Here is a 23,923-nt window from a genome sequence, read left to right as displayed (position 1 = left end):
GCCGGGCGGGGCGGGGGTCGGGGTCCCGGCGGTCCCGGTTCTTCGCGGACTCTCGCGGCCGCCTCCGCCGGGCGACCCGCTCCGGGCCCCGCGGCTTCCTCGGGCTCCGCCGTCGTTGGGAGAAGCGCGGAAGGAGTTTCGGCCATTTTGGGGGGAAGAGGGCGCGGGGCGGCCGGAGAGAGCTGCGTGCTGGGGGCGAGAGAAAGGGGAGGGAGCGGCGGCCGCTGGGGCGCCCCGAGAGGGGAACGGGGGCGGCGGGGACCGCGCTGTGCGGCGGGGAGCGGCTCGGGGCCGGAGCTCCGCGGGAGGAGAGCGCGGTGGGAGCGGCGGTGCGGCGGCCCTCGGCCCGTCCGGAGGTGCGGAGCTCCGCGGCCGTTCCGCCGCCGCCCGTCCCGAGGTGTGTGCAGCCCGGCGGGTCCCACCGCTCCTCGCGGTGGGGACCCCCCTCCCCCCACCCCGCCCTGTTTGCAGACCTCTGTCTTCCGAATAACGAGGCGGGAATGTGGATGTCAGATGGCAGAAAGTTTATCCTCCAGGGCTGCCCCTCACGTGCCGCCTCTGAGAGACTGGGATGTGGCGCTGAACGAAGCGGTCGGTGACCCACCTGCGGCCGCGTCTGCCTCTGGTATAGGATCGTAGAATGATCGGAGTTGGAAGGGACCCCCAAAGGCCATCTGGGCCAACTCCCAGCCACGAGCAGGACACCCACAGCTCCATCAGTGCTCAGAGCCCTTCCAGCCTCACCTTGGGTGTCTGCAGGGACGGGGCACCCACCGCCTCTCTGGGCAACCTGTGCCAGTGCCTCACAGCTCTTAGTGTAAAGAACTTCTTCCTTATGTCCAATCTAAATCTCCCCTCTTTCAGTTTGAAACCATTTCCCCCTGTCCTATCACCCTGCTAAAGAGTGTTCCCTTTCTTACAGCCCCTTCAGACACTGACAGGCCGCTATAGGTCTCCCTGCAGCTTTCCCTTCTCCAGCTGCGCACCCCAGCTCTCAGCCTGGCCTCGCAGGGAGGTGTTCCATCCCTGGGAGCATTTTTGTGGCCCTCCTCTGGACGCGCTCCAACATGTCCACGTCTCTCCTGTGCTGAGGACTCCCCATTGGGTGCAGTGCTCCAGGTGAGGTCTCAGTGCAGAGCAGAGGGGCAGATCCCCTCCCTGCCCTGCTCCCTGCGCTGCTCTGGATGCACCCAGGGTATGGTTGGCTGTCTGGGCTGCGAGGGCACAGTGCTGGCTCATGCCCAGCTGCCATCCACCAGTGCCCCCAGGTCCTTTCTGGCAGGGCTGTGCTCCATCCTTACATCCCCCAGTTTTTGCTGATAGCGAGGGTTGCTGCAGCCCAGGAGCAGACCTTGCACTTGGATTTATTGAACCTCATGAGGCTGACTCCAAACAAGGGAGGTGTAAGGGGAATACTGGGGAACAAGCTGAGCTGAGGGGAAATAAAGGAGAACTTTATTTCTGAGCGTGTCTCTGAACCAGCATCTGAACTCCAGTGTGAGGAAAATAGAGGAATACCAGGGAATGACCAACGTCAGACTTCTGCTGTGGGTGGTGTGGAAGTGTTGTGGCTGCAGCTGCTGGTACCGGGGCTGTAGTACCAGGGCTGCAGCTGCTGGACGAGGTATTTTGGAGAGCAAAGTTGTGTTGTGGCGTTAGAGAAACAGAAAGTTGTCCCATAAGAAAGGAAACGTGATGCATGACCTAAGGGAAATGAAGAGAAATAAGGAAAAGCTAGCTGCCCTTAGGAGAAGGAGCTGTTTTGTGTTGTTTCTTGTTCATGGGGACTTAGTGCAGTCAACAGAAGCATCGGGCAAAAGGACAGAAAGGGACAAGTGGAAGTGGGGATGTAACAAAGTGATGGAGGCAGATCCGGCTCTGGGCTGGACTGAGGGGTTGGCAACAAGGGCAACCTTCTGCCAAAAACTGGCAGGAGAGACAGGAACAATATGAAAGGACTACAACTCACCCTGAAGAGTAAAGGTGACAGAAGTGGGGCAAACTACACAGGCTAGAATAGGAAGAGGGGCAGAGGCACGGGGAAGAAGGGGATATGCCAGGGGTTGCTTGCTGGAGAAGGCCTCTCTGCTTGTGGGGAGGCAGGAATGGCAGAGCGGGTTTAAGTCAGGAGGGAACCAGTGATCTCTTTCCCTCAGGTCTCTTTCTTAGCAGGGACAGCCTTGTCTTCTTATGGTGCCAAGGGTGCAGAACGTAAATCATGTGGGCAGATGTGATCAGAGATGAAGTGGGGGGAGGGGAGATCATAAACACTCATGAAATTATGAATAATATGGGGAAGCAACAGGAACTGTCACCGTGCCTGACAGTAGGGGACCGTATGGGCGCAGCAGGCTGGAACAAACAGAAGTAGCTCATCCTGGTTTTGCACAGCTTGATCACATGAGAAGTGCCTGGCCACAGGATGCCACAGACACCAGAGGCACGAGCGTGGAAAGGTATTATAGAAGCTTACAGAAAGCAGATTTTTCAGTGACTATGAAAAATGTTTATGAGAAGTCTTCCAGCCCATGAAGTCCATGAAGTGACTTTTCTGCTCTGCACTTGCTCTGTTTCTATGGTCAGTTCAAATGAGGTGCCTAAGTCGATCTAACAGCTTGCTGCTGGTACATGCAGTTCTGCTCCTGTCCTCCTGCAGCTATTTGTGAGTCTGTGCAGCTTCTGTTGCACCACTTCTGGCATTTGATCTGTTCATTAAACTGGCAGAAAATTAAAGCAGAGTGAATACTGCTCTGCCAGTTTAGTCAGTTGAATCAGCCCACGGGTTTATGAGCCAGCGGCATCCATCAAATCAACATTTCTTGGCTTTGCTGAGCCTCATGACATTCACCTGGGCCCACTGCTCGGCCTGTTCAGGTCCCTCTGGCTGGCATCCCTTCCTTCTGTTCTATCAACTGCACCGCTCAGCTCGGTGCCATCACAAAGTGCTGAGGGTGCACTCCATCCCATCATCAATGTCAGTGGTAAAGATGCTGAAGAGCACTGGTCCCAGGACGGAGACCTGGGGGACACCACTCCTCACCGATCTCCATCTGCACGTTGAGCCACTGACCACTGCTCTCTGGGTGCAATCTTGCTTTTCTCTGCAAGGAGGAAGAACCTCTTCTAATGGCAGCTGAGATTCTTATGTTATTACCTGATTGCAGGGATTCAGGGTTTAAGTATTAACATCAGAGTCATGATAAGATGCCAGTATTTATTGCATTGGTTTCTAAAAGCTAATGCCATTACAGGAATGCTTTCTGTCATTTTTGAAGGGCGGTGGTGACTGGGGAAAGTTACTGGTAATTGATAAAAGACCAGTGTTTCCAGCTGACAGAATATCCTGCACTGAAATCTAATTGCAGGGTGCTGCAGGGAACATATACACTTTGCCTTTTATTTAACAGATTCTTCTGTTTTGAATAAATTCTACTTCGTCATTGAAATAACTATCTGCTGGGACAACCACAATACATTCTTCTATTGTGAATTATGTTTTACTTTACCCATGTGCTCAGTATTACAAGAATTGTATCTGAGAGGCTCCTAGAAACCACGCAGCTCTTGTGTCTTCTGTGAGATGAGTTTGTATGCTCTTGACTGTGATCCACAGACCATTAATGACACAGTAAATATGGACATTGATCTCTGACATGACAGCCTCTTCCTGTCAGCTGTGGGGTGTTCTTTATCTTACATTTACGGTGCTTGTTAGCATTGCCCTCTGCCAGTTCCACGTTACTGTTTGTTTTCAAATATGAATTCCTGAAGCACTGAATCAAATATTTACCGACATTCAGAACGGTGTAATATTGGACCGTGTGCCTTTTTGAATTAGCCTATAGTATGGGTAAAAAATAGCCTATTACAGGCTTTTTGCATTAGCTTATAATTAGTCTATGATAAGCTGGAGCGATGGGCCAAAGGTGTATGAGGATCACCAAGGCTAAGTGTTGGGTCCCACACTTGGGTCACAACAAGCCCATGCTGTGCTGCAGGCTAGGGGAAGAGTGGCTGGAAATTGCCCGGCAGAAAAGGACTTAGGGGAGACCTCATTGCTCCCTACGAATCCCTGAAAGGAGGTTGTGGTGAGGGGGGGGTCAGCCTCTGCTCCTGGGTGACAGTGATAGGATGAGAAGCGATGGCCTCAAGCTGTGCCGGGGAGATTTATGTTAGCTATCAGGAGGAATTTCTTCATGAAAAGGGTTGTGAAGAATTGGAAGAGACTGCCCAGGGGAGCAGTGGAGCCATCGTCCCTGGAGGTATTTAAAAGATGTGCAGATGTGGTGCTTAGGGACATGGTTTAGTGGTAGACTTGGCAGTGCCAGGTTAATGATTGCACTCAGGGATCTTAGAGGTTTTGTCGAACGTAAATGATTCTATGATTCCATAATCAAATCAAAGATAGGGCTCTGTTTGCTCTCCTATTAAACAGTGTCTCATGAAAGCCTGAAGAACAGTAATGGATTATCTTTCTGTGCTATGATATTTTGCCATTCTATTCAACATCAGAAGTCTTAAATTAAGAGTAGACAAGACAGGAGAAGTACAAAAGCGTAACTGATCGAGATGAGGCCATGGGAATAGACCAGCTGGCCTCTGAAAGGCCCCTACAGGACCGTTATCTATGGTTTTATGATTCATGGAAGTCCTCACATTGGTCAGATGAACCAGCAGGAGAAATGCTGTGGAGACATTCGGCATCCAGATCCCAGTGCACTGGTACTTACGGCCTCATGATTCTCAGCTGGGAATTTGCCTTGGCTTTGTGTACTGCTGCCAACCCAGCTCTGAGCAGGAAATGCCAACCCACTAAATCAACGACCAAAATACTCTTCTGGGAAGCTTGCTTTTAAACAATGTCACTCCCCAGATACTGAAGGACAAAGTTCACCATTTCACCTGTTGAAGTAATTCAACAGTTTTTATATTGGGCATAAAACCATCTGCTACTTATTAGGTAGCAGACTTGACCCAGAGTCTTTTGCTCTCTGGGTATGCTCTGAGTACTGCACTGAACTGTCCAAGTCTGCTTCTCCTTTGCTCCTTCCCCGCTTGATTTGTATACGTATGAAGACAAAATGTTCTAGCTAGGAACTGTCACAGGGCTGGGGAAAGTTGAGTGGCTCATCATTATCCAGCAGTTACGAGAAGGATGGTGGACAGGAGGTTTCCAGGTGCCCTTCTGAATGCTGGAAAGAAACAAAGGACTCTTTGGAAAGGACACCTTCACAAAGGGCAGGCTCAGAACATTGCTATGGAAGCAGAGATAATACCTCTCAATACACGGGGATTAGATGAACTGGAAGCTTCTTGCAGGATTCCTTAGGACATGAGTTTCCAAATATCCTGTCTCCATTTGCTCACTGGTCTTTAATCCATTTAAGCTGTCATCTCCAGGACTGTTAGCAATAATGAAGGGATCTCAATCCACTGACCACTTAGAACGAGCTATAAAGGTAAAGCAGGGTAATATTTTTTAGAGCTCCTCATGTAACAGAGTGTGTGGTCCCCTCCTCCCCAACAACCTTAATTTCTACGTAAGTTTTTCTTGATGTTTCACTTAATTCTTCCCTAATGTCCTGATTTCTTGTCTTACCTCTATGAGTATGGGGAACAGATTATTTCTTCTGGGCAGTTTTCCTTTCCCTATCTGAAGACTTCAGTCTTCACTCACTCACATTTTTCAGTGTTTCCTCAGAGGCTCACAGCATCCACTCATCATTTGAAGACTCTCAATTCTCACAACTGAAAAAAATAGCTTTCTACTGCCTCATCTTAAGCACGTAGTTGCTTCCTAAGGGAGCCTAAGTGCCCATGCATTAGACACAGCAATGTTCAGCTATCTTTCCTGAATTTACCTTCATTTTCTATGGTTATGGAACAAACGTACCAGAACCAAGGAGTAGTCCATCTGGCTCCATTCTGAGGTCCCAATCATTCCACACTGGCACTGAACATATTTTCTTGTTTCATTTTGGGCATGCAAAAAAAAACCCCAACAAAACAACACAAACGTAAGAGCAAGGTAATTTTCAATAACGTTCATGCTATTTATTTTGTAGTATTTCTGCACTGGCTATTCCACTCATGATCAAATGCGTAAAAATGATTTCCAACAGGATGTCTTCTTTCTGCAGTTTACCAAAAGTGCAGCTTCAAATTCATGTTTGCGAAGGGCCCACAGAACTTGCATGCTTGCTACGTCTTTGTGCCCCGCTGCCTGCACTCAGGCTGCCGCCTCTTTTCTGCCAAAGCTGCTAGTTTTATCCATTTCAGATGGATGGGTACGTGCCACAGGAAATACAGGCGTTAGATTCCGTTCTCCAGAAACCTCAGCCTACGTGAACTGCTAGTAATATACAGCAGAAGTACTGAAGTCCTCCAAATATGCGTAAGTTTTCCTCCCATCAGGTTACAAAGACATGGCAGGCTTGGCAGTATGTGCCATCTTATTATAAATGTCGCTCTGACAGTAATGCCTCCTATTTATTTCTGTGGAAACTACAATAGATGCAAAGAGTACAATAACACTATTTGACAGAGCAAATTCTCAGCTACAGAACACTATTTTTCAGTACACCCACCACCATAAGCTATGCATTTTCACCAGCGATGAACAAGAGCTGCACGCTGTGCTCCAAAAATCTGCATGGCTGTCCAGAACGCAACTTGACTGTTGCATCACTGTCACCGCTGCTGAAATGCACAACCCACTGCCTCACTGTGCTCACATCCACTGCTGGGTCTCCAAAAACGTTCCCAAGTGTTGAAGAATGTCAATGGGTGCCAATTTTTTCTGCACGGAGGAATTCAATGACACACCTTTGCTCTATTTGCACGTCTGTTTCGGACACCATCTGTCAGACTGCTGCCATCTGTCATACAGCAACAATATGCAATGGGATATTGGTGGGAAGGTTCAGCTTCTACTGCCATCCCACCAAGATCCACCTATGGAGTTAGGGGCCAACACTATAAACCAGGAGGCATTACTTTCGGAGCAGCCCTGTACAAACTCAGCTTTCTGTCCAGTCTTTCACTTGTTGCAAACTTTGCTTCATCTGTTGATATCACGTGTACAAATGATCACTGCAGAGACCACAGACGAGTTATCTTATGGTATACAGAATTCCAGACAGAGAGAACCAAACTTGTGCGACGTTCCCTGTTCCATGCACAGCACAGGGCAGCCACAGGGATGGAGATTACCACTCTGCACCCAGGAACTGAAGCACAGAAAATCTCAGGGGAGGCTGCAAGATTGTGCTAGGGTCAGTAACGCAACAGAAGAGGATCAAGACGAGCACTTTCTGAAATGTATTAGTTTTTGGAAAGCCTGTTTGAATTCTTCATTAAACGCTGTATAAATGACTGGATTGATTAACGAGTTTAAGTAACCTAACCACGTAAAAAAGTCCAGTAGGATGGGATGAAACCAACACGCGTCCTGGCAGATGGGGAGGACGAGGGACATGACGAAGAACGGCAGCCAGCAGAAAATGAAAGCTCCTAGAATAATGCCTAAAGTTTTGGTGGCTTTCCTTTCCCTCGCAGCGGAAATTCTTTTCCTTTCCAGAATACTATCTGCAAGTTTTATCTTAACATGATTGAGAAATATGGGGGATCCACCGGAATGGGAATGCCCTTCGTGAAGGCTTGCGTTAATGGAGCAGAGGGAAGACCCGGCAGAGCCAGTTATCAGGTGTGCAGTAGTAAATCGTTTCCCATACAGCGAGGGTGGCTTCAGGATCCTGGATCGAGCTGCTACATAAATTCTACCGTACAATATTAGGAGGAGCACAGTCGGAATGTAGAAAGCTCCACAAGTGGAATAAATTGTGTAGGAAATCTGATCTGTGTTCACATTACACTTTGCGATTTCTTCGTGAGCTTTCACTTGCCTCCAGAAAAACGGTGGCACAGAAATACTAATGGAGATCATCCAGACCACAGCGATCATGAGCATTGCTCGGCCAGCAGTCCGGCGTTTGGCATATTCCAAAGCATCTGTGATAGCCCAGTATCTGTCCAGTGCAATAACACAGAGGTGTAGGATTGAGGCAGTGCAGCACGTGATGTCTGATGATAACCAGATATCACACAGCACTTGGCCAAAGGCCCACGTGTGGGTGACAGTGTAAGCGATACTGATGGGCATCACGAGGACAGACACTAAAAGATCTGTCACTGCCAAGGAGCCAATGAGGTAATTTGCAGGTGTGTGGAGCTTTCTAGTCAAAAAAATTGTAATAACAACAAAAACGTTTGCAAGGATCGTTGCCAAAGTTATGACAGACAGAAGGACTGACAGAGATATCTTCAGCCCTAACAGTGTCCTTTCATCCAACACCAGCGGTGGTTCAGTAAAATTTAATGACCTATTTGCTGAGCTCTGGAGAAAGAGCTCTGCCGAAAGGTTGTACTGAGTCATCTTCTTCACTTTCCAATCTGATCTCTTTCCAGGACGATGAAGAAAGATGCTCACCTTTTTGCTGAATTACAACTTCCCATACTAGAGCCCAACACTGAAGAAAAATCAACTTGTTGAGAACAGCAGCTGCATAAATCAGTACTGGAAAGTGAGAGGCTGAAATAGAAAGATCTGGGCGTGTAACTGATACCCCAGTGTTTGGGACAAAGCTATCCTCAAGAGTATTTTCACTTCCACTCTATCTGAATGTCACACTTTTGGTGTTTATAAAAGTCTCTAATGGCAGAGTACCCAAGGGATAATACAATACTGCCTGGATTCCTGCTGTAAACCTAATTTCTGCTGGATTTGTTGATCAGGACTTGATCAGAGCTCAGTTTTTGTTTATTCCTCCAGACCATTCTGGCCTACTCTTCAACACGCATCCAGTGTCAAATGCTGACATCAGGTATGGGGCACCAGAACTCAGTGCATTGGTGGCAAAGCTCAAAGAATGTTCCACGTACTGAGATGCTCCTGGTCATGCACGCGGTGAATGATTGTAATGACTGGTGGTGCTTCCCTCGAAAGAGGAAGGCTGGCTAAGGGGAGCTGGAAAAAGAAAGTGAACGTTTTAGTCCAAAATGGTGATACAGCGTTTGCGGAAGTTGAGCTATGACAGTACACAAACGACAGACTTTACATACATTTCTTTAGATTTACTTCACGTAACTGAAATCTTTACAAACCTGAAGAGAAGATCCTAAGACAGATTTCCTTGAGATCTTTCAGTCAGATCCACTCACAAATACCTGAACATCACTTACGTTACAGCAGCCTGTGCTTTCTTGAAAGAGATCCCCAATGTGGGTCATGAACAGTTCTAAAGCATGTCCCAAGAGCTAACAACACTGAACTTCATGAACATAACCCCCAGGCCGGCTCTCTCCCAACCACGGAGCTGAAATGCCTCTAACAGCAATAATTCGCACAGCTTCACAGCATTTGACAAAAAACTGAGACTCATGTGGCGAGGAATCTGTAGAGCAAGAGCATCTATCCTACATGAAACATCAAGGTGTCAAAAAGCCTCTCTTGAGCTCCTAACAGTGTACACAATGCCTTCTGCTTTTGTAAGATTTTATTTTTTTTGATAAACACCCACCTTCTGTGATTCAGAGTTACTTTTAGAGATGCTTTTTCTTTGCAGGTGTATTTTTTCAATAAGGGGACCAAGAAGAGTCTCACATTTCATAGTAAACTATTACTTTCTTCGGCCAACTGCTCTTCTTAACATCCATTTTTGTGACTCTGAGCAAAGGTTTAGTGTATGGGTGTCCAACCTATTGGCTTGCCTGGGCCACACTGAGGGAATAGGAATTGTCTTGGGCCACATATACATAGGCCACTCCAAAAGTAATGCCTCCTATTTTTTTTCCCTGTGGAAACTATAACAGATACACTGAGCTCAGTAAGTCTGTTTGATGGACCAAACTATCAGCTACAAAACACTATTTTTCACTATAGTCACCACCATTAGCTGAGCATTTTCACCAGCAACAAACGAGAACTGCATGCTGCACTCATAACAATCTACACCAGCAGAAGTGACCCACTGTTACCACTGCTGAAACACATTACCCACCCCTCACTGTGCTCACATCCTCTGTTTGATCTCCAGAAACATTCTGAAGTGTCAACGAATGTCAGTCAGTGCCATATTTTTCACACAGAGGAATTCAGTGACACATGTTTGCTCCATATGCATTGCTATGTCAGTGCCTCTCTGCTGCCATCTTTCACACGGCAACAAAATGTAACGGGATATTGGTGGGAAGGTTCAACCTCCACTGCTGTACCATCAACATCCACCTCTGATGACACTGTGGACCAACATCATAAAACAGAAGGCACTACTTTCAGAGCAGCCCTCAAAAATAGATAATATAGTTAGTGTATGTAATTAACAAAACTTATTTTAACTGGTATTATTTTTATTAAAACTTTAGAAAGAAAGAGAGCAACAGGACCATAAAACCAGTGGGATGTGTGACCTCGTGGCTGTGAAACCAATGCATCAGTGCCTGGTTTGATGGCAGTGGCTGCAGCTCTCAGGGTGCTGTCAGAGATTTTTTTTTAATGAAATTTTACTCTTCCTGTGCTTCATCTTTAAAAACAGTTGTTCACAAATGTCATCGTCTTTCAGCAGTACGTACAAGAATGAGGCATGATTGTGAAGTGAGGGATATTATTCTCTGAACATAAGAACGGACGTAGCAAACAAAGTCCAAGAAATCCAGTTATCTGACTCCAACAGCAGCCCATGCACTCAGCTCAACCCTGTGACCCTTTTCTGACACTGTCCCAACTTGGATATGTTCTTTTTGAGACACAGGAACCTGAACCACAAACAGTGTTGAAGATGTGGGTACAGCACAGACGAACATGCAGCATAATGATCTTTCCTGTTCTCTTCTCAATTTCTTTCCTAGCAGTTCCTGAGATCTGCCTGTTTCATCATCACACACCAATGATCTGACATTTCCACTAAACAGTCCCAATTACTATAATTGCAAAGGAATGAGTGGTAACATCAGCATTTTTTTTTCCTGTCTGCTCACTTTTTGCGTCTCCCTGTACTGAAATCCTTCTCCACGTTTTACCTAACATTCTTTGCAGCTCTGCATAGTCAGTCCTTGCCTTTAATACCTGAAAAGCTTTGTCTCACCTCAGTACTCACACCTTCCAGATCACTGGTAGTCTGAGCTTTCCTTATTTACCTTCTTTAAGACTCTCTGGCAAAGAACCTTATCCAAAGTCTCTTGAGAAATCCCAGTAATTGTATCAATTGGACTTCAACCAATCCATACACTCCGTGACTTCATTCAATGGTTTTGTGAGGCAAAAAACTTACCTTCACAAAAGCTATTCTGACTGTTCCCCCAAAGACAGTATTTACTGGGTGTACAGTAATAGTATTGTTGATGATATTTTCTGCAAACCAGCCAAGTACAGACCTCAGGTTTATGAATACGCAGTCACCCATCAGGTCTCTTTGGAAACTATTCCACAGCAGCTGTCTTACAGTTGGTGGGTGTAAAGGCAGTCTGAAGTATTTTAAATAGAGGTTGAACACCCCTCTTGATCCTCTTGTACCTCAGATCCTGAGTCGCATCGTGCTCTTTGGCTATCTGACCGTGAAGATTTGTTATTCATTTTGGCCAGAAATAAAGGTTCCACTTGTAAACTTACCCTGAATTCTCTTCAGCAGACAGGAACACTAAATGCCAACCTGTTTTCTCTGTGCTAATTTCCTTTATCTTCTCAATTTTTTTTTTTTGTCTCCCTATTACCATCCCTTTGACTCAATAGCTCAGAGCTATTTCAGAGCTGTCACTTTTAGAGCCTAAGAAATCTCTTTACCTGAACACCGGGCTGATCACACATCCCACACAGGAGAAAACCTAAACCAGAAATATGAGACAGACTGATTAGCAATATTAATTTTCGTTCCCTGCACAGAACTTTATCTTGGGTATTCACTGTGCTGACGTTAAAATATATTCCCTATGTGATAAATTATCACCAGGGACTACAGACTTCTGCAAAACAATCAGTCAAAACATTTCTTCCCTAAAAAGCAGGGAAGTGCCACAGCACAGTATAACGTGTAGAACTGCAAACTATTTTTGTAATATTCTAAATAAACAAACACTCCCAGTGCAGTACCTAAACAGAACCGTGATCCAGTTCAGTTAGTCACAAGCTCTTTGGGCTCCAAAACTGACAGGCAGTGCTCTGTCTGGGGTATGTTTCGAGTTTGGACTTGATGATCTCGAAGGCCTTTCCCAACCTGAGCAATTTGATGATTCTATGATTGTACACAGTCAAACAGGGTGGTCATAAAACTTTGGTAAAACTCACAGCCCTGCTATTGCAAAGGCTTATGCATTTGTTCAATAACATAACCTCATATACTATAAATGAATGTTAAATTCAATGCACTGCTAAGAACACAAAGTTACATGCACGTGTCTTTAGGAATCGGAGACTCTAAATCTACTTTCAGAAGTTTCTTTGAATGTAATTCCCTGTGATGCCTGTTTTAGAGACTCTGGGCTTAATTTGTGTGAGTTGATAGTCAATACTGCTGATATGAAAAAAAATAGAGATGGTATTACAGTTAAAATTAGTATATTAGTATGTAACGAACATTAGTTGTCACCAGGCTAAAACGAATGTTTTTCCAATAATTCAATATTTAAGTTACCTTTTATTCAGCTAAGGGAAAATCCTGAATAGAGACAAATGAGTTTCCTGTTGAAAAAACAGAGAAAGAAAAAATTAGTTTTCTTAAACTACGCAGATTGGGAAAAAAAAAAGAAATCTAGAGCAATCACTAAATTAAACAATACAGTCAATTTCAAGGTCAAGCTGGTAGCTACTTTTTAAGGAAAAAAAGAACACAACTGCATTTACGAGAGCTGCACATCCTGGAATACTGTGAGCCCAAAAGGACGACGAGGCCATGTGGCACGTTCAGCTGAAAGCAATCTTCCAGTGGGACGTGTTGCCTATGTAGGGCTTAAATGACCTCTGGAGCAGGAGAAGAGGAGCAGCGAGTGGAAACAGGAGTTGTCACCATCTCTAGATAGCATTCTTGTCTTTGCTGCAGGCAGTTTTACAGTCTGGGTAGCACCTGAAGTTATGTTTGCAGTGCTGAGCGCAGCAGCCACGGCGGTCCCTCTGGTTTGGTCTCTCCCAGGCAAGACTTGGTTGGTTCTCACCCCCGATTCTCAAGATAGAAATCCTCTTGGATGAGTGAGCTCCATCAGCACTGCCTTTGGCTGCTCTCCTTGGGTTTCACCTGGTGCCCTTGGCCAGGGGACGTGGGTATTTTTTCAGTTCAAACTGCCTGAAAGGAAGGTGGTATCACAACGTACCATGGCGGTAGGTAGACCAGGGCTGCCCTCTGCAACTGCCTCTCTCCTTTACCAGAGCCATGAGCTGTGACGACTGCATCCCTTGTCCATCCACCTCCAAAAGTGCTGAACGCTGCACAGGGTGGGACCATTTGCTCAGGCCCTTCGTCCACACATTCAGAGGTTCCTAGGAAAATCCAGGAGGTTTGTAATAATGCTTTGGTATCCTGGAAAGATCTGAGGAATTCTTTTTAGTTCATCATTTAGTTCCTCACCAGAGGAAAAAATACTTAAATGGAGAGACAGTTTTAGGCAGTGCACTGTTATTTAACTTAGCAGGCAAAGGGTAAGCACAGTTCATGGTCTTTAAGGTGAAGAGAGGTACATATTCAGAGTGAAAAACCTTTTAGCTGTCGGTGATAACCACTGTTATCATCAATAATGTTAATAATAATGTTACCATAACCCGATGTGCTTACCTAAAGCCAGACAGCTTTGTGGAGACGTTTTGTGTTTCAGCTCTGTAGTTGAAGTAGCACAGCAAGGGGAAGGCAGCAAGGCAGGGCTGTGCTTCTCGTGAAGCTCCGTGCTCAGCTCCCAAAAGCACGCTGGCAAACACGAGGTTAATGGCACCAAAAGATGATTGTGACAGAGTGCCATCGCGTGGACACCGTGCACCCTCAGCTGCAGCCCAGCACGGCGGATAGGGGGGATGCAAAGATTTCAGCGCAAGCAAAGTGACACCCATTCCTGTCTGTTCCAGAGCCCAGCTGCCATTTCTGGAGAAGAGGATGGTTTTGCAGAGAACAATCTTATGATGCAGCCGACAACAGCTTCTGAGAATGCTCAGGTGCAAAGAGAATGCTTTGGTGTGGCCGTGTAGATCTGGGTTGGAGCGAGGCAAACAGCGCATGAAAGAATAGACTGAAATGGAAATACAGACTGCTCTTTCAATGAATGGAGCGGGGGAAAAAAGAAAAAAGGGAACAAGATGAAACATCTTAAAAGATGTTGAAAATGTTTCCTTTAACTTCAGGCTGAAGTCAGAGGAATTAGAGCTCATTCTCTGCTCTGTAGCTGGGTAACAACCCGAGGAATTGCAAAGAGATGGCTGAGAACAGAGCTACGTTTCAGGAGACACCTGAAAATCCATTTGCTCCCCTGCGTTTTCATCCCTGGTTTTAGTTTTTCATTTAAATGTTGAATCTGCTATCTTGCGGAAATAAACAAGGTTCTATCACTCTGAAACCTGGACAAGCAATGAAGACACAGCGCGACCCAGCAAACAGCAGATGGCACTCCTAGCAATAATCACACATCTGAAAGAGACATTCACAGGAGAACTCAGAAGAGGGAGCCACTTCTGAGTCAGTTCTTGTAGATCTAGGACAACTGACTGCAGTGCACAGCATTTGAGTGCTTGTGGAGTCCAGCGTTAAGACCAGATCCCAACACCTGCTCAAGAAGCTGCAGGAATTGGACAGTCCATAGATCACAGCCAAAGCAGGATGCAGCTTCTGGGAGAAAAAGTAATTCCACAATGTTCTGCACAGAAAACTCAGAGCCTGTGTCGAAGTTAATGCTTGGTAACATCAGTAAAATGGGATATGACTGCATGGTTTGCATGGGTTGGTGTGAAGGACTGAGTATGCTTCAAAAGTACCGATAACGTGAACTAGTATCCTGGCTCTGGATTAAACTGAAGTACATACCAGAAAGAATAACATTTTGCAAAAGCTGTAGATGAGAGAGAATAAACCCCACAAGAAAATAATAGGCATATGTACCTTGCACAATAAGTAGGACTAGGCAGCACTGTGTACTGGAACGGCTGCCAAACTGCCATCATAAAGAAAGAAGATGAACAAATATGGGAAGGGATAGATTAAGAGCAGCACTGTGAGTACAGTTATTTGCTATCCAATACACACGAGCTAGTGAACCACGTGAACGAGCAGTTTGCACCATGCAAAGAAAGCAATCTAGAATGGAATAAGTATGTTCCTATGACAAGGAGCTGATTTCAACACTGGGTACAACAACAAAACTAAGAGCAAAACAAGGGCAACCTGCAAACGTGTCCCTGGGTGAGAGGAATGAGCACAACTGCAATTGCTCATTTGATTTCCACTCAAGCTTATGATCCGTGCTTGAGTGGATCACAGGAACCCGATTCGCTCCATAGCAGGGACGTGTGTTAGCAGAATTAATGATTAAAACTTCTTTAGACACGGAGCTGAATCAACAGCAGCATAGTTTGCACCTGAATTTCTCACGTGTTCAGGGAGCAGCATGCAGTGTCGCAGGCTAGACTGGTTATTCTGATTATTCAGGACGTTTCTGAGATCTCAAGTGTACTTTGTTTGCATCAGCACCAAATAACTTTTTAACATTTGCATACAATGCCAGAAGAAGAAGCCATAGCTAGTTTGCACCTCCCTGACTCTTTTTTGCTCTACGATGACTTCCTCAGCATTTCTTAATTCAGCATGCTGTTGCACATCCACGCAGCACAACTCCATCTCTAACACTAAAATCATTTGACTATTTCAAAGTTAATCTGCTATGCTCATTTCTTTGATATAGAGATCAGTACTCTATGTGCTTAATTGTATACAAAGCCTTTCCAGTTTTAAAATAACCATGATAATTAGCCACCAAATACCAGCAATGCTTAATACTTCTTCTCCCCCGGCCCTAAATTTTAATATTTTACTCAGCTTTCAAGGAAATATCAATATTTTCTCTCTCTTGTTCTGCATACACACGAGCTATACAACTCACTGCTGCTACACCTTGAACTCAGTGTGCTTTATGACGGGGCTTTGGGCAACCTGCTGCAGTGAGAGATGTCCCTGCCCACAACAGGGGTTGGACTAGAGGCCCCTTCCAACCCAAACCACGCTACAGTTCTGCAATTATCAGAAAGACAGGCTGGAATTTAGGGAGCAGTGATGCTGGTAGATGCTACAGCACAGAAACAGTACATCACCAAGAACTTCTTTGGAGGAAGCAGGAGCTAGAGCACTTAGTTCTGAGGGCATTACCTGAACTCCGTCAGCCTTGCAGTGTCTGGTGACAAACATGTACAATGCAAAACCTCCAATTATTTTTTTTTTCCTTAAATTTCCTCTCCTGTTATTAATCAACGTCATATAATGAGTGGAATTGTAAGGGCTGATGAGATACAGTGCGGTGTGAGAATAAATGTGTCGGATGAGATTCACACCACCAAGCAGCCCATATCGCAGACGTCAGTCCATCACTTGACTTCAGTTAACTCATGGGAGAAAAGATGATATTGTTGCTTACAAAGTGATGAATCTGATTTCTCTCCTCTAAGGGAATTTCAGGCAATTCTCCCAGATGTAGGTGAGTAACTTCCAGGCACATTGGGGTAACCAAACCTCCCTGTGAAGCCCAGCACATTGGCACGTAGAGATGAGGTTGTGTGAGCCCATGCCCCAGAGGAGCCCACAATTCTGCCCTTCACATCTAATGGGAGATCAGCACCAGAGGTATCCTGAGCCAACATACTGAAGTCTAGATGTGGTCTAGAGGCATTGAGTGCCTCTAGACTGTTCTCACATACGGGATTTCTCCAGGTGTTTAATGGCACCCCATTTCCTTGACTTGTAAGTCTGCAAAATGTTGGTGTTCATTCAGTGGAAACAATGGGAATTAGGCTAACACAGAGTGCTCTGAAAAAGACCACAGCCTCCAAAGGAATCAGTGCTCAAGCACTGGCCCTTTTAAAATCAGCTGCAATCTATAATGCTGGAAAGAGACATAAAGAATGAAAAATTCTTGCAGATTTCATCCAAACCTATACGTGCTCAGTTCAGCACTGCACTGTGCTCTGCAGAGCATCTGATGATGCTTTATTTAACCTGGTTTCAGTGTGTGCAGCCATACCCATGAGACTTGAACTCTGAGCATGGTGTCCACTGGGACTTTTCAGGACCATCCACATGCACCGAGTTTTACCTTTATGCTTTAGCCATTTTTCCTTGCCTGTCCTCTTTTCTAATCCATTGCTCCATAAAGTATCCTACAGCTTTGCCTGTAAAGGCATCTGAAAGCGCTGGGTGATGTCCTACTATTTGCAGTCATGACTTAGAAGCACAAGGTACGATCACAGAATCATTAGGGTCGGAAAAGACCTCAAAGATCATCCAGTCCAACCATCCACCTACCACTAACACTGCCCACTAAGCCATGTCCCTACACATCACATCCCCATGGCTCTTGAACACCTCCAGGGATGGTGACGCCACCAATTCCCTGGGCAGCCTGTTTGACAATGGTAGAATGATGGCAGAATTGGTAAGCCTAATTGTAGACATCTAATCAGAGCTTCCTTGTGCCCCTTGCTCCCTATCTCCCCCCATATTGCCAACACCGGGAATGAGGTGGCTTCAGAAGGCAGCACACTGACCACTCATGCAGCACTTCCCCACCTAGTAAATAAAGTCAATATGCACATTTGCAGAATTATGGTCTTACACTTCCAGGAAGAAGCATTCATTCACCTTGTTCCTCCTTACCCTCTGTCTTGGAGGCAATTCAGGAAGAAAATGGGATCAACATTTGGCTGAATGACCTCATCCGGAGCGGGCAGCCAGATGTGCCAGAGAGCACTCAGAACCAACGCCATGCAGAGCATACTCTGCCATGATGGGAACAAGGAGGCACAGCAGTTGGCACTGCTTTCAGCAATGTCTTGGTTAATGAAGTGGATGGTGTGCTTCTTCCAGCGATACGACCTGATTTTAGCACGCAGGAGTAAGAAGGTTAAATCTGAGCTTATAAAACAAGCAGCTGCCCTACTGCATGATGCAGTGTAACCAGCACCATGGTGTAGGACCAAGAGGTGCTGACGCTGCTGACAGTAATCTGGCACCCCTTCCAAGGGGGGAAGACTTTTGCAGATGTGTAACTAGGAAAAAAAACCTCACACAGGTCCTGCATTCCCAAGAAGACATGGGCTACATAGAAACAAGACAGAGGAAAGCAGTGAGAATTATCAGAAAAGTGAACCTATGAGAATAAACTGAATTAACTGGGATGTCTGGGCCAGAAAGGACACAGCTGAAGGAAACGTTCAGCCTTTACATGTACGAAAGCCTGCTACAGAGCATAAGGAGAAGCCCATTCCCCAAGGCTATGGCTGCTCTCACTGAAGGGATAGGCACATAACTGCAGCGAGGAAGACCCTGCTGTTGGGAAAACCTGGCAGAGCAGCGAAGCTCTTAGAAGAATTGTTTGGAGACACTGTAACATCTCTGTCACAGAAAGAGATTAAGGACAAGTTAAACCATCTTTCTGAAATGCAATTTCCAAGCGATCTAGCATTGGGGAAGCAAAGTAGATTGGAAAGCACCTTACCCCAGCGTAGAACGGTGAAAAATAGCAACCCAAGATAGTGGAAGTACTGCAGAACATTACCACTCAGATCTGGAACTGGCTCAGGACTCAGCTTTGTGGTACTGCGGTGCTCCGCACAGGCAGAGAAATTAAGATAATTGTTATTGTCTTCAAGCACAGCCTGGTGAGGAATGCCACAACCACTTGTACCAGCTGTCACTGGGGGAAGCAGGGCTCCCAGTCCCCACTGCTTCAGAGCACGACCAGGAGGAAGGGACACTTCCATGGCTACGCTTTGTAGGATGACTACCAGAATGTTCTCTGTCTTGACTGACTGCTTCTGCAGCGACAACAGCAGCTTTTTCTTCACATGTCCACTAATTCTCAGCTCTCACCTCTCCCTGCATGGTGATCCTCATTATACTGCCTTATTATTCACTCCCTACCATGCAGACACAACATCCCCAAATACTCAGTGTTTGCTCCTTTCATTCCTGAACATTTGTGAGGTTCTATGAAGTAGCATTCCCATACATGATCAGCTAAGCACTCTTTAGATATAGAAACAGTCCTTATTACAGTATTTACTGATGATAATGAAAATGATAATTATCTTTCCTCTGATTTAGAGTAAAGTCCCCTAGCTCTCCGAGTTACAATCAGCTCGGAGATGGTGAAGGTTGTAAATTCCCCTCTGTGCTCCTGGAGGTGTGGTGATGTGCAGGATGGGAGCTGGCAGGACAGACAGGAGTATCTCAGACACCACACGCTGCAGCCCTGGGGAATCACAGAACGTGGGTTCTGATTTGTGTGCACTCTGAAGGGCATCTCTCTTAACATACGTACCCCAAGTGCACTGCTCATGCTATCTTTCCTCAAAAGGCAGAGTAAAGACCAATCAATTTTTTTTTTTTATGGTAACTTTTTATATCAGGATGGCTGCACAGAGCTGTGTGGAGGACAACTTCTGCAATTAAAATGGCTCCAGGACAACTGTGTCTTCTTGCAGTGTACACACCAGAAGGGAGCTATCTCTGCCATTGACTTGTGCTCTGTGCTGGGTGAGCGTACTGCCATCGTGCTCACTGCCTGTGTAAGCCACTGCAAGCAGCCAGGCCCAGCACATCTTCCTGCATTTTGATGTGCTTCACTTAAAAATATACTTACAGAACCCTAAGAAAGCTGCAAAGCAGCATTGTTCACAGCACAGCAGGCTGGATTTTTCCGTTTTCTGATTCTCAGACATTTACCCACACATGCCTGTATTATACGTGCTCTATTTCTACCTCCTTGGAGCCTATCAAAGGTGTGACACAGGAAGTGACCACTGGCTGCAAGGAAGACACAACCATCTGCAATTTGAGGAAAAACGAAAGAGTGATGGGAGGATACTGTTATGAAACCGTAAGGATCTGGGAGAAAAAAAAAAAAAAGCAAGTGTTATGGTCAACATGAAAAACAACAGACCGACTGATATTTGTTCATTTTAATATTTAAAAAGAATGCATGATGCACAACCTAAATCCTTCGTTATCATGCCATCTTACTTTGGGGCAAATGCAAAAAAAACAAAAGCAGATCTGTCTTGAGAAACCTCCATCTCAGCCACTCCTTCCTGCAATGATCTCCTTCACAGCCCGTTGACACCAGCACGATACAGAAGTTACAACTGCTGGCAAAAGTACCTTCCCAAAGCTTTTGGGAAGGTTTATGAAGGAAGTTTCTTCCTCCAGGGTTTATGCCAGGCTCACAGCTGAGGTCTCTCAGGGAAAACTCTTAATTTTCTTGAAGTCCTTGGCTTGAATGCCTCATGCATTGCTGCCTACTGCATGCTGGAAAAATTGGGGCCATCTCACGAGCACAGAGCTGCAGACCTCATCCTTGGCTGTTCCGTAATTCTGCTGTCACTCCTGCTCTTTGCAGTAGTAGCAAAACCCATTCCCAAAAGTGGTTCCCATCCATTGTTTGCTGTGACTTGCAGCATACGGTGACAGGGCATGGGCTCCGCACGAGGGCTTTCATCTGGACACCCCAACTCACATCCGTGCAGGTACACAGATTACCCGAGTGGTGGTGACATTTGGTCACATCACACCTGAGGCAGAGGTCAGGTAGCTGGGTCACTCGGGTACACACTGGGATGGGGAGGGACAACGCTGGGGGCACCACAGTGTGACAGATCGCTGAGACGTGGCCACACACAGCTTTCTCAGATCAATTCACACAGAAATTACGCTTTCAAAACGGTTCAATCCATTTACCAAATATCCCCCTACAACCAGGGGGAGGAGATCTGCAATATCTCTTCAGCAGGGACTGATGCTCTTCAGTGCCTTTACCACTGACATCGATGATGGGATCCAGGGCACCCTCAGCACTTTGTGATGGCACCGAGCTGAGTGGTGCAGTTGATAGAACAGAAGGAAGAGATGCCAGCCAGAGAGACCTGGACGGGATTGAGAGCTGGGCCCACATGAACCTAATGAAGTCCAGCAAGGCCAAGTGCAAGGTGCTGCACCTGGGTCAGGGCAATGCCAGGTGTGCGTGGGAGAACTCCTTGAGAGCAGCCCTGCAGAGAAGGACCTGGGGGTTCTGGTGGAGAAAAGCTGGACGTGAGCCAGCAGTGTGTGCTTGCAGCCCAGAAGGCCAACAGTACCCCAGGCTGCATTAGCAGAGGAGAGGCAGCGGGGGGGGGGGGTTGTCCCCTCTGCTCTGCCCTCATGAAGTCCCACCTGCAGTACTGTGTCCAAATCTGGGACCCCAAACACAGGAAAGATGTGGAGCTGGTAGAGCAGGCCCAGAGGAGGCCGTAAGGATGCTCAGAGGGCTGGAACTCCTCTGTTGTGGAGAAAGGCTGAGGGAGCAGGGGGTTTTCAACATGAAGAGAAGGCTCTGGGAGACCTCATTGTGGCCTTCCAGTACTCAAAGCCAGGGAAACAGGAGGGAGAGAGGCATTTCACACAAGCAGACAGCGACACAACAAAGGGGAACAGCTTTAAACTAAAAGAGGGGAGATTTTGGTTAAATGTCAGGGGGAAATTCTTCCCTCAGAGAGCAGTGAGATGCTAGCACTGCTCCCCAGAGCTGTGGGTGCCCCATCCACTGGAGGTGCCCGAGGCCATGGATGGGCTCTGGGCAGCCCGACCTGGTGGGGGGCACCCAGCCCAGGGGTTAGGGCCGGGGGACCTCGAGGTCCGTCCAACCTCAGTCATTCCATGATTAAAACTCCAACCCAACCGCGAGAGCAATGCGTTCATATGCGATAAACTCGCGCTCCCGTCCATGTCCGGCGCTTCTCACCCGCCCGCCGCGGTGTGCCCCGGACCCCCGAGCCGCCGGGAGCGAGCGGCCGCGAAGAGGCGGCGGCACCGGACCCCGCGAGCCCGTTCCCCTCGGAAGAGCTCCGGCGGGTCCCCGGGCGGGAGCCAACTTCACCAGGGCAGCGCGGTTGCCCTCCGCCCGGCCGAACGGAACAGAACCGCGGAGCTGCCCGCCCCGTCGGCACTCCCCCGGCCTCGCCCGGCGCCCCGCGCGGCACTCACCTGCGATCCCGCCGTTCCTCGCCGGGCTGTGGCGGCTCCGGCCGCACCCGCCCTAAATAGCGGCGGCCCCGACTCGGCTGCGCCAGCGCCGCTCCGCTCCGCCGCGGGGCCCGGCTCTCCTCGGGCGCGGCGCGGCGGCTCGCTCAGCCCCGGGGGCCGGGCCACAGCCCGCGCGGAGGGCTCGCGGCGGCGGAGAGACCAGCGCTGGGGCTGCTCTGCCATGGGCGGCGGGGAGGGGTGAGGACGGGGTTGGTCTGCCGCCCCCGGAGTGTCCCCACACGGGGCTGCCCCGCCTGAGCTCTGTCATAGAGTCCCAGAATCACAGCGTGGTTGGGTTGGAAGGGACCTCACAGATCACCCAGTTCCAAGCCTCCTGCTGCGGGCAGGGTTGCCGATCAAGCGCCAGGTCCCCGGCCCCATCCATGGCTCTGAGCACCTCCAGGTATGGGGCATCCACAGCTCTGCAGAGCAGTGCCAGCGCCTCACCTCCCTCTGAGTGAAACCTTCCCCTGACATCTAACCTAAATCTCCCCTCTTTTAGTTTAAAACCACTCTCCCTTGTCCTGTCACTATCTGCCTGTGTAAAAAGTCACTCTCCCTCCTGTTTCCCTGGTTTTGAGTACTGAAGGACCACAATGAGGTCTTCCACAGCCTTCTCCAAACTAAACACTCTCAGCTCCCTCAGCCTTTCTCTATTGCAGAGTTGTTCCTCCCCCAGTCCATACACACACCTGGCATTGCCCTGACCCAGGTGCAGCACCTTGCACTTGGCCTTGTTGAGCCTCATTAGGTTCATGTGGGCCCAGCTCTCAGTCCCGTCCAGGTCTCTGTGGCTGGCATCCCTTCCTTCTGTTGTATCGACTGCACCGCTCAGCTCGGTGCCATCACAAAGTGCTGAGGGTGCACTCCATCCCATCATCGATGTCAGTGGTAAAGATGCTGAAGAGCACCGGTCCCAGGACGGAGCCCTGGGGGACACCACTCCTCACCACCCCACCTGCACACGGAGCTGTTGACCACAGCGCTCTGGCTGCAACCATCCAACTAATTCTTATCCACCGCACAGTCCGCCCTTCAAATCCATCTCTCTCCAAATTAGGTGTGGTGTGGAACCATGTCAAAGGCCTTGCACGAGTCCAGGTAGATGACATCCGTTGCAATTCAGGTAGAGCCAAAGTCTTGAAACAGCAGTGATAAAGTCAAAGCTCCTTTGCTGTATCTTGGCCTTAAAAAGATACTAAATTAGACTGCCAACCAGCTGTCTCCATTTCCCTCTGGCAGCTAATTTACATGTTGGATTATTTTCAAGAAACAGCTAATCTCATGTTTTTTGAACACTTACTACCGCTGATAGCCAGGCTCTGCCATCTCCACCACCTTAACTCTGTGTGATGGGTTGAAACTCATTCATGCTCAGGAATTCTGTGATTTTGAGTACAAGTCTGCTGTAGCTGCCCTGAGCTCAGACTCAGAAGGAATTTCGTGCTCTCCAAACATTTCAGAAGGTTTTGACCCTCCTTCAGCACCTCTTATTGCTGGCTGTGCCCAGGAATAGCAGCATCCCATCCACTCTCCCCTGTAAGAATGCATTTTTAACACTGGAGGGGCTGCGTGTTGTGTAAGTCAGAAAGCTACAGCCTCTCACCCCGAGTTTACAACTGGAGCTCTCACTTGGAACT

The 23,923-nt window shown here is 47.5% G+C and overlaps 2 protein-coding genes across 6 annotated transcripts in view; both read right to left on the bottom strand.

The window, feature by feature from the left end:
- Window positions 1–572, bottom strand: part of LUZP1 (leucine zipper protein 1) — a 36,948-nt gene extending 36,376 nt beyond the window's left edge. The window contains exon 1 of the mRNA XM_021375421.1: window positions 474–572. The gene's annotated coding sequence lies outside the window, so the exon portion shown is untranslated. The remainder of the gene's footprint in view (window positions 1–473) is intronic.
- On the bottom strand, window positions 6,030–22,713 carry HTR1D (5-hydroxytryptamine receptor 1D). Of its 5 annotated transcripts, none has more exons than XM_021375594.1 (5): window positions 22,245–22,711; window positions 13,357–13,522; window positions 12,684–12,730; window positions 11,837–11,877; window positions 6,030–9,025 (listed from the first exon to the last, which is right to left on the bottom strand). In XM_021375594.1, the coding sequence occupies exon 5, from the start codon at window positions 8,432–8,434 to the stop codon at window positions 7,298–7,300; it is 1,137 nt and encodes a 378-aa protein (XP_021231269.1). In that variant the 5' UTR covers window positions 8,435–9,025; window positions 11,837–11,877; window positions 12,684–12,730; window positions 13,357–13,522; window positions 22,245–22,711; the 3' UTR covers window positions 6,030–7,297. The 5 variants fall into 5 exon arrangements, with proteins under 5 accessions (XP_021231269.1, XP_021231271.1, XP_021231270.1 ...); XM_021375596.1 differs by lacking the exon at window positions 22,245–22,711 and adding an exon at window positions 18,784–22,181; XM_021375595.1 differs by lacking the exon at window positions 22,245–22,711 and adding an exon at window positions 13,815–18,210.

Source organism: Numida meleagris, chromosome 22, assembly GCF_002078875.1.
Source record: "Numida meleagris isolate 19003 breed g44 Domestic line chromosome 22, NumMel1.0, whole genome shotgun sequence".
Lineage (NCBI taxonomy): Eukaryota > Metazoa > Chordata > Aves > Galliformes > Numididae > Numida > Numida meleagris.
The sequence above is the reverse complement of the archived record's forward strand: the minus strand, read 5'-3'. Positions and strand labels throughout refer to the sequence as shown.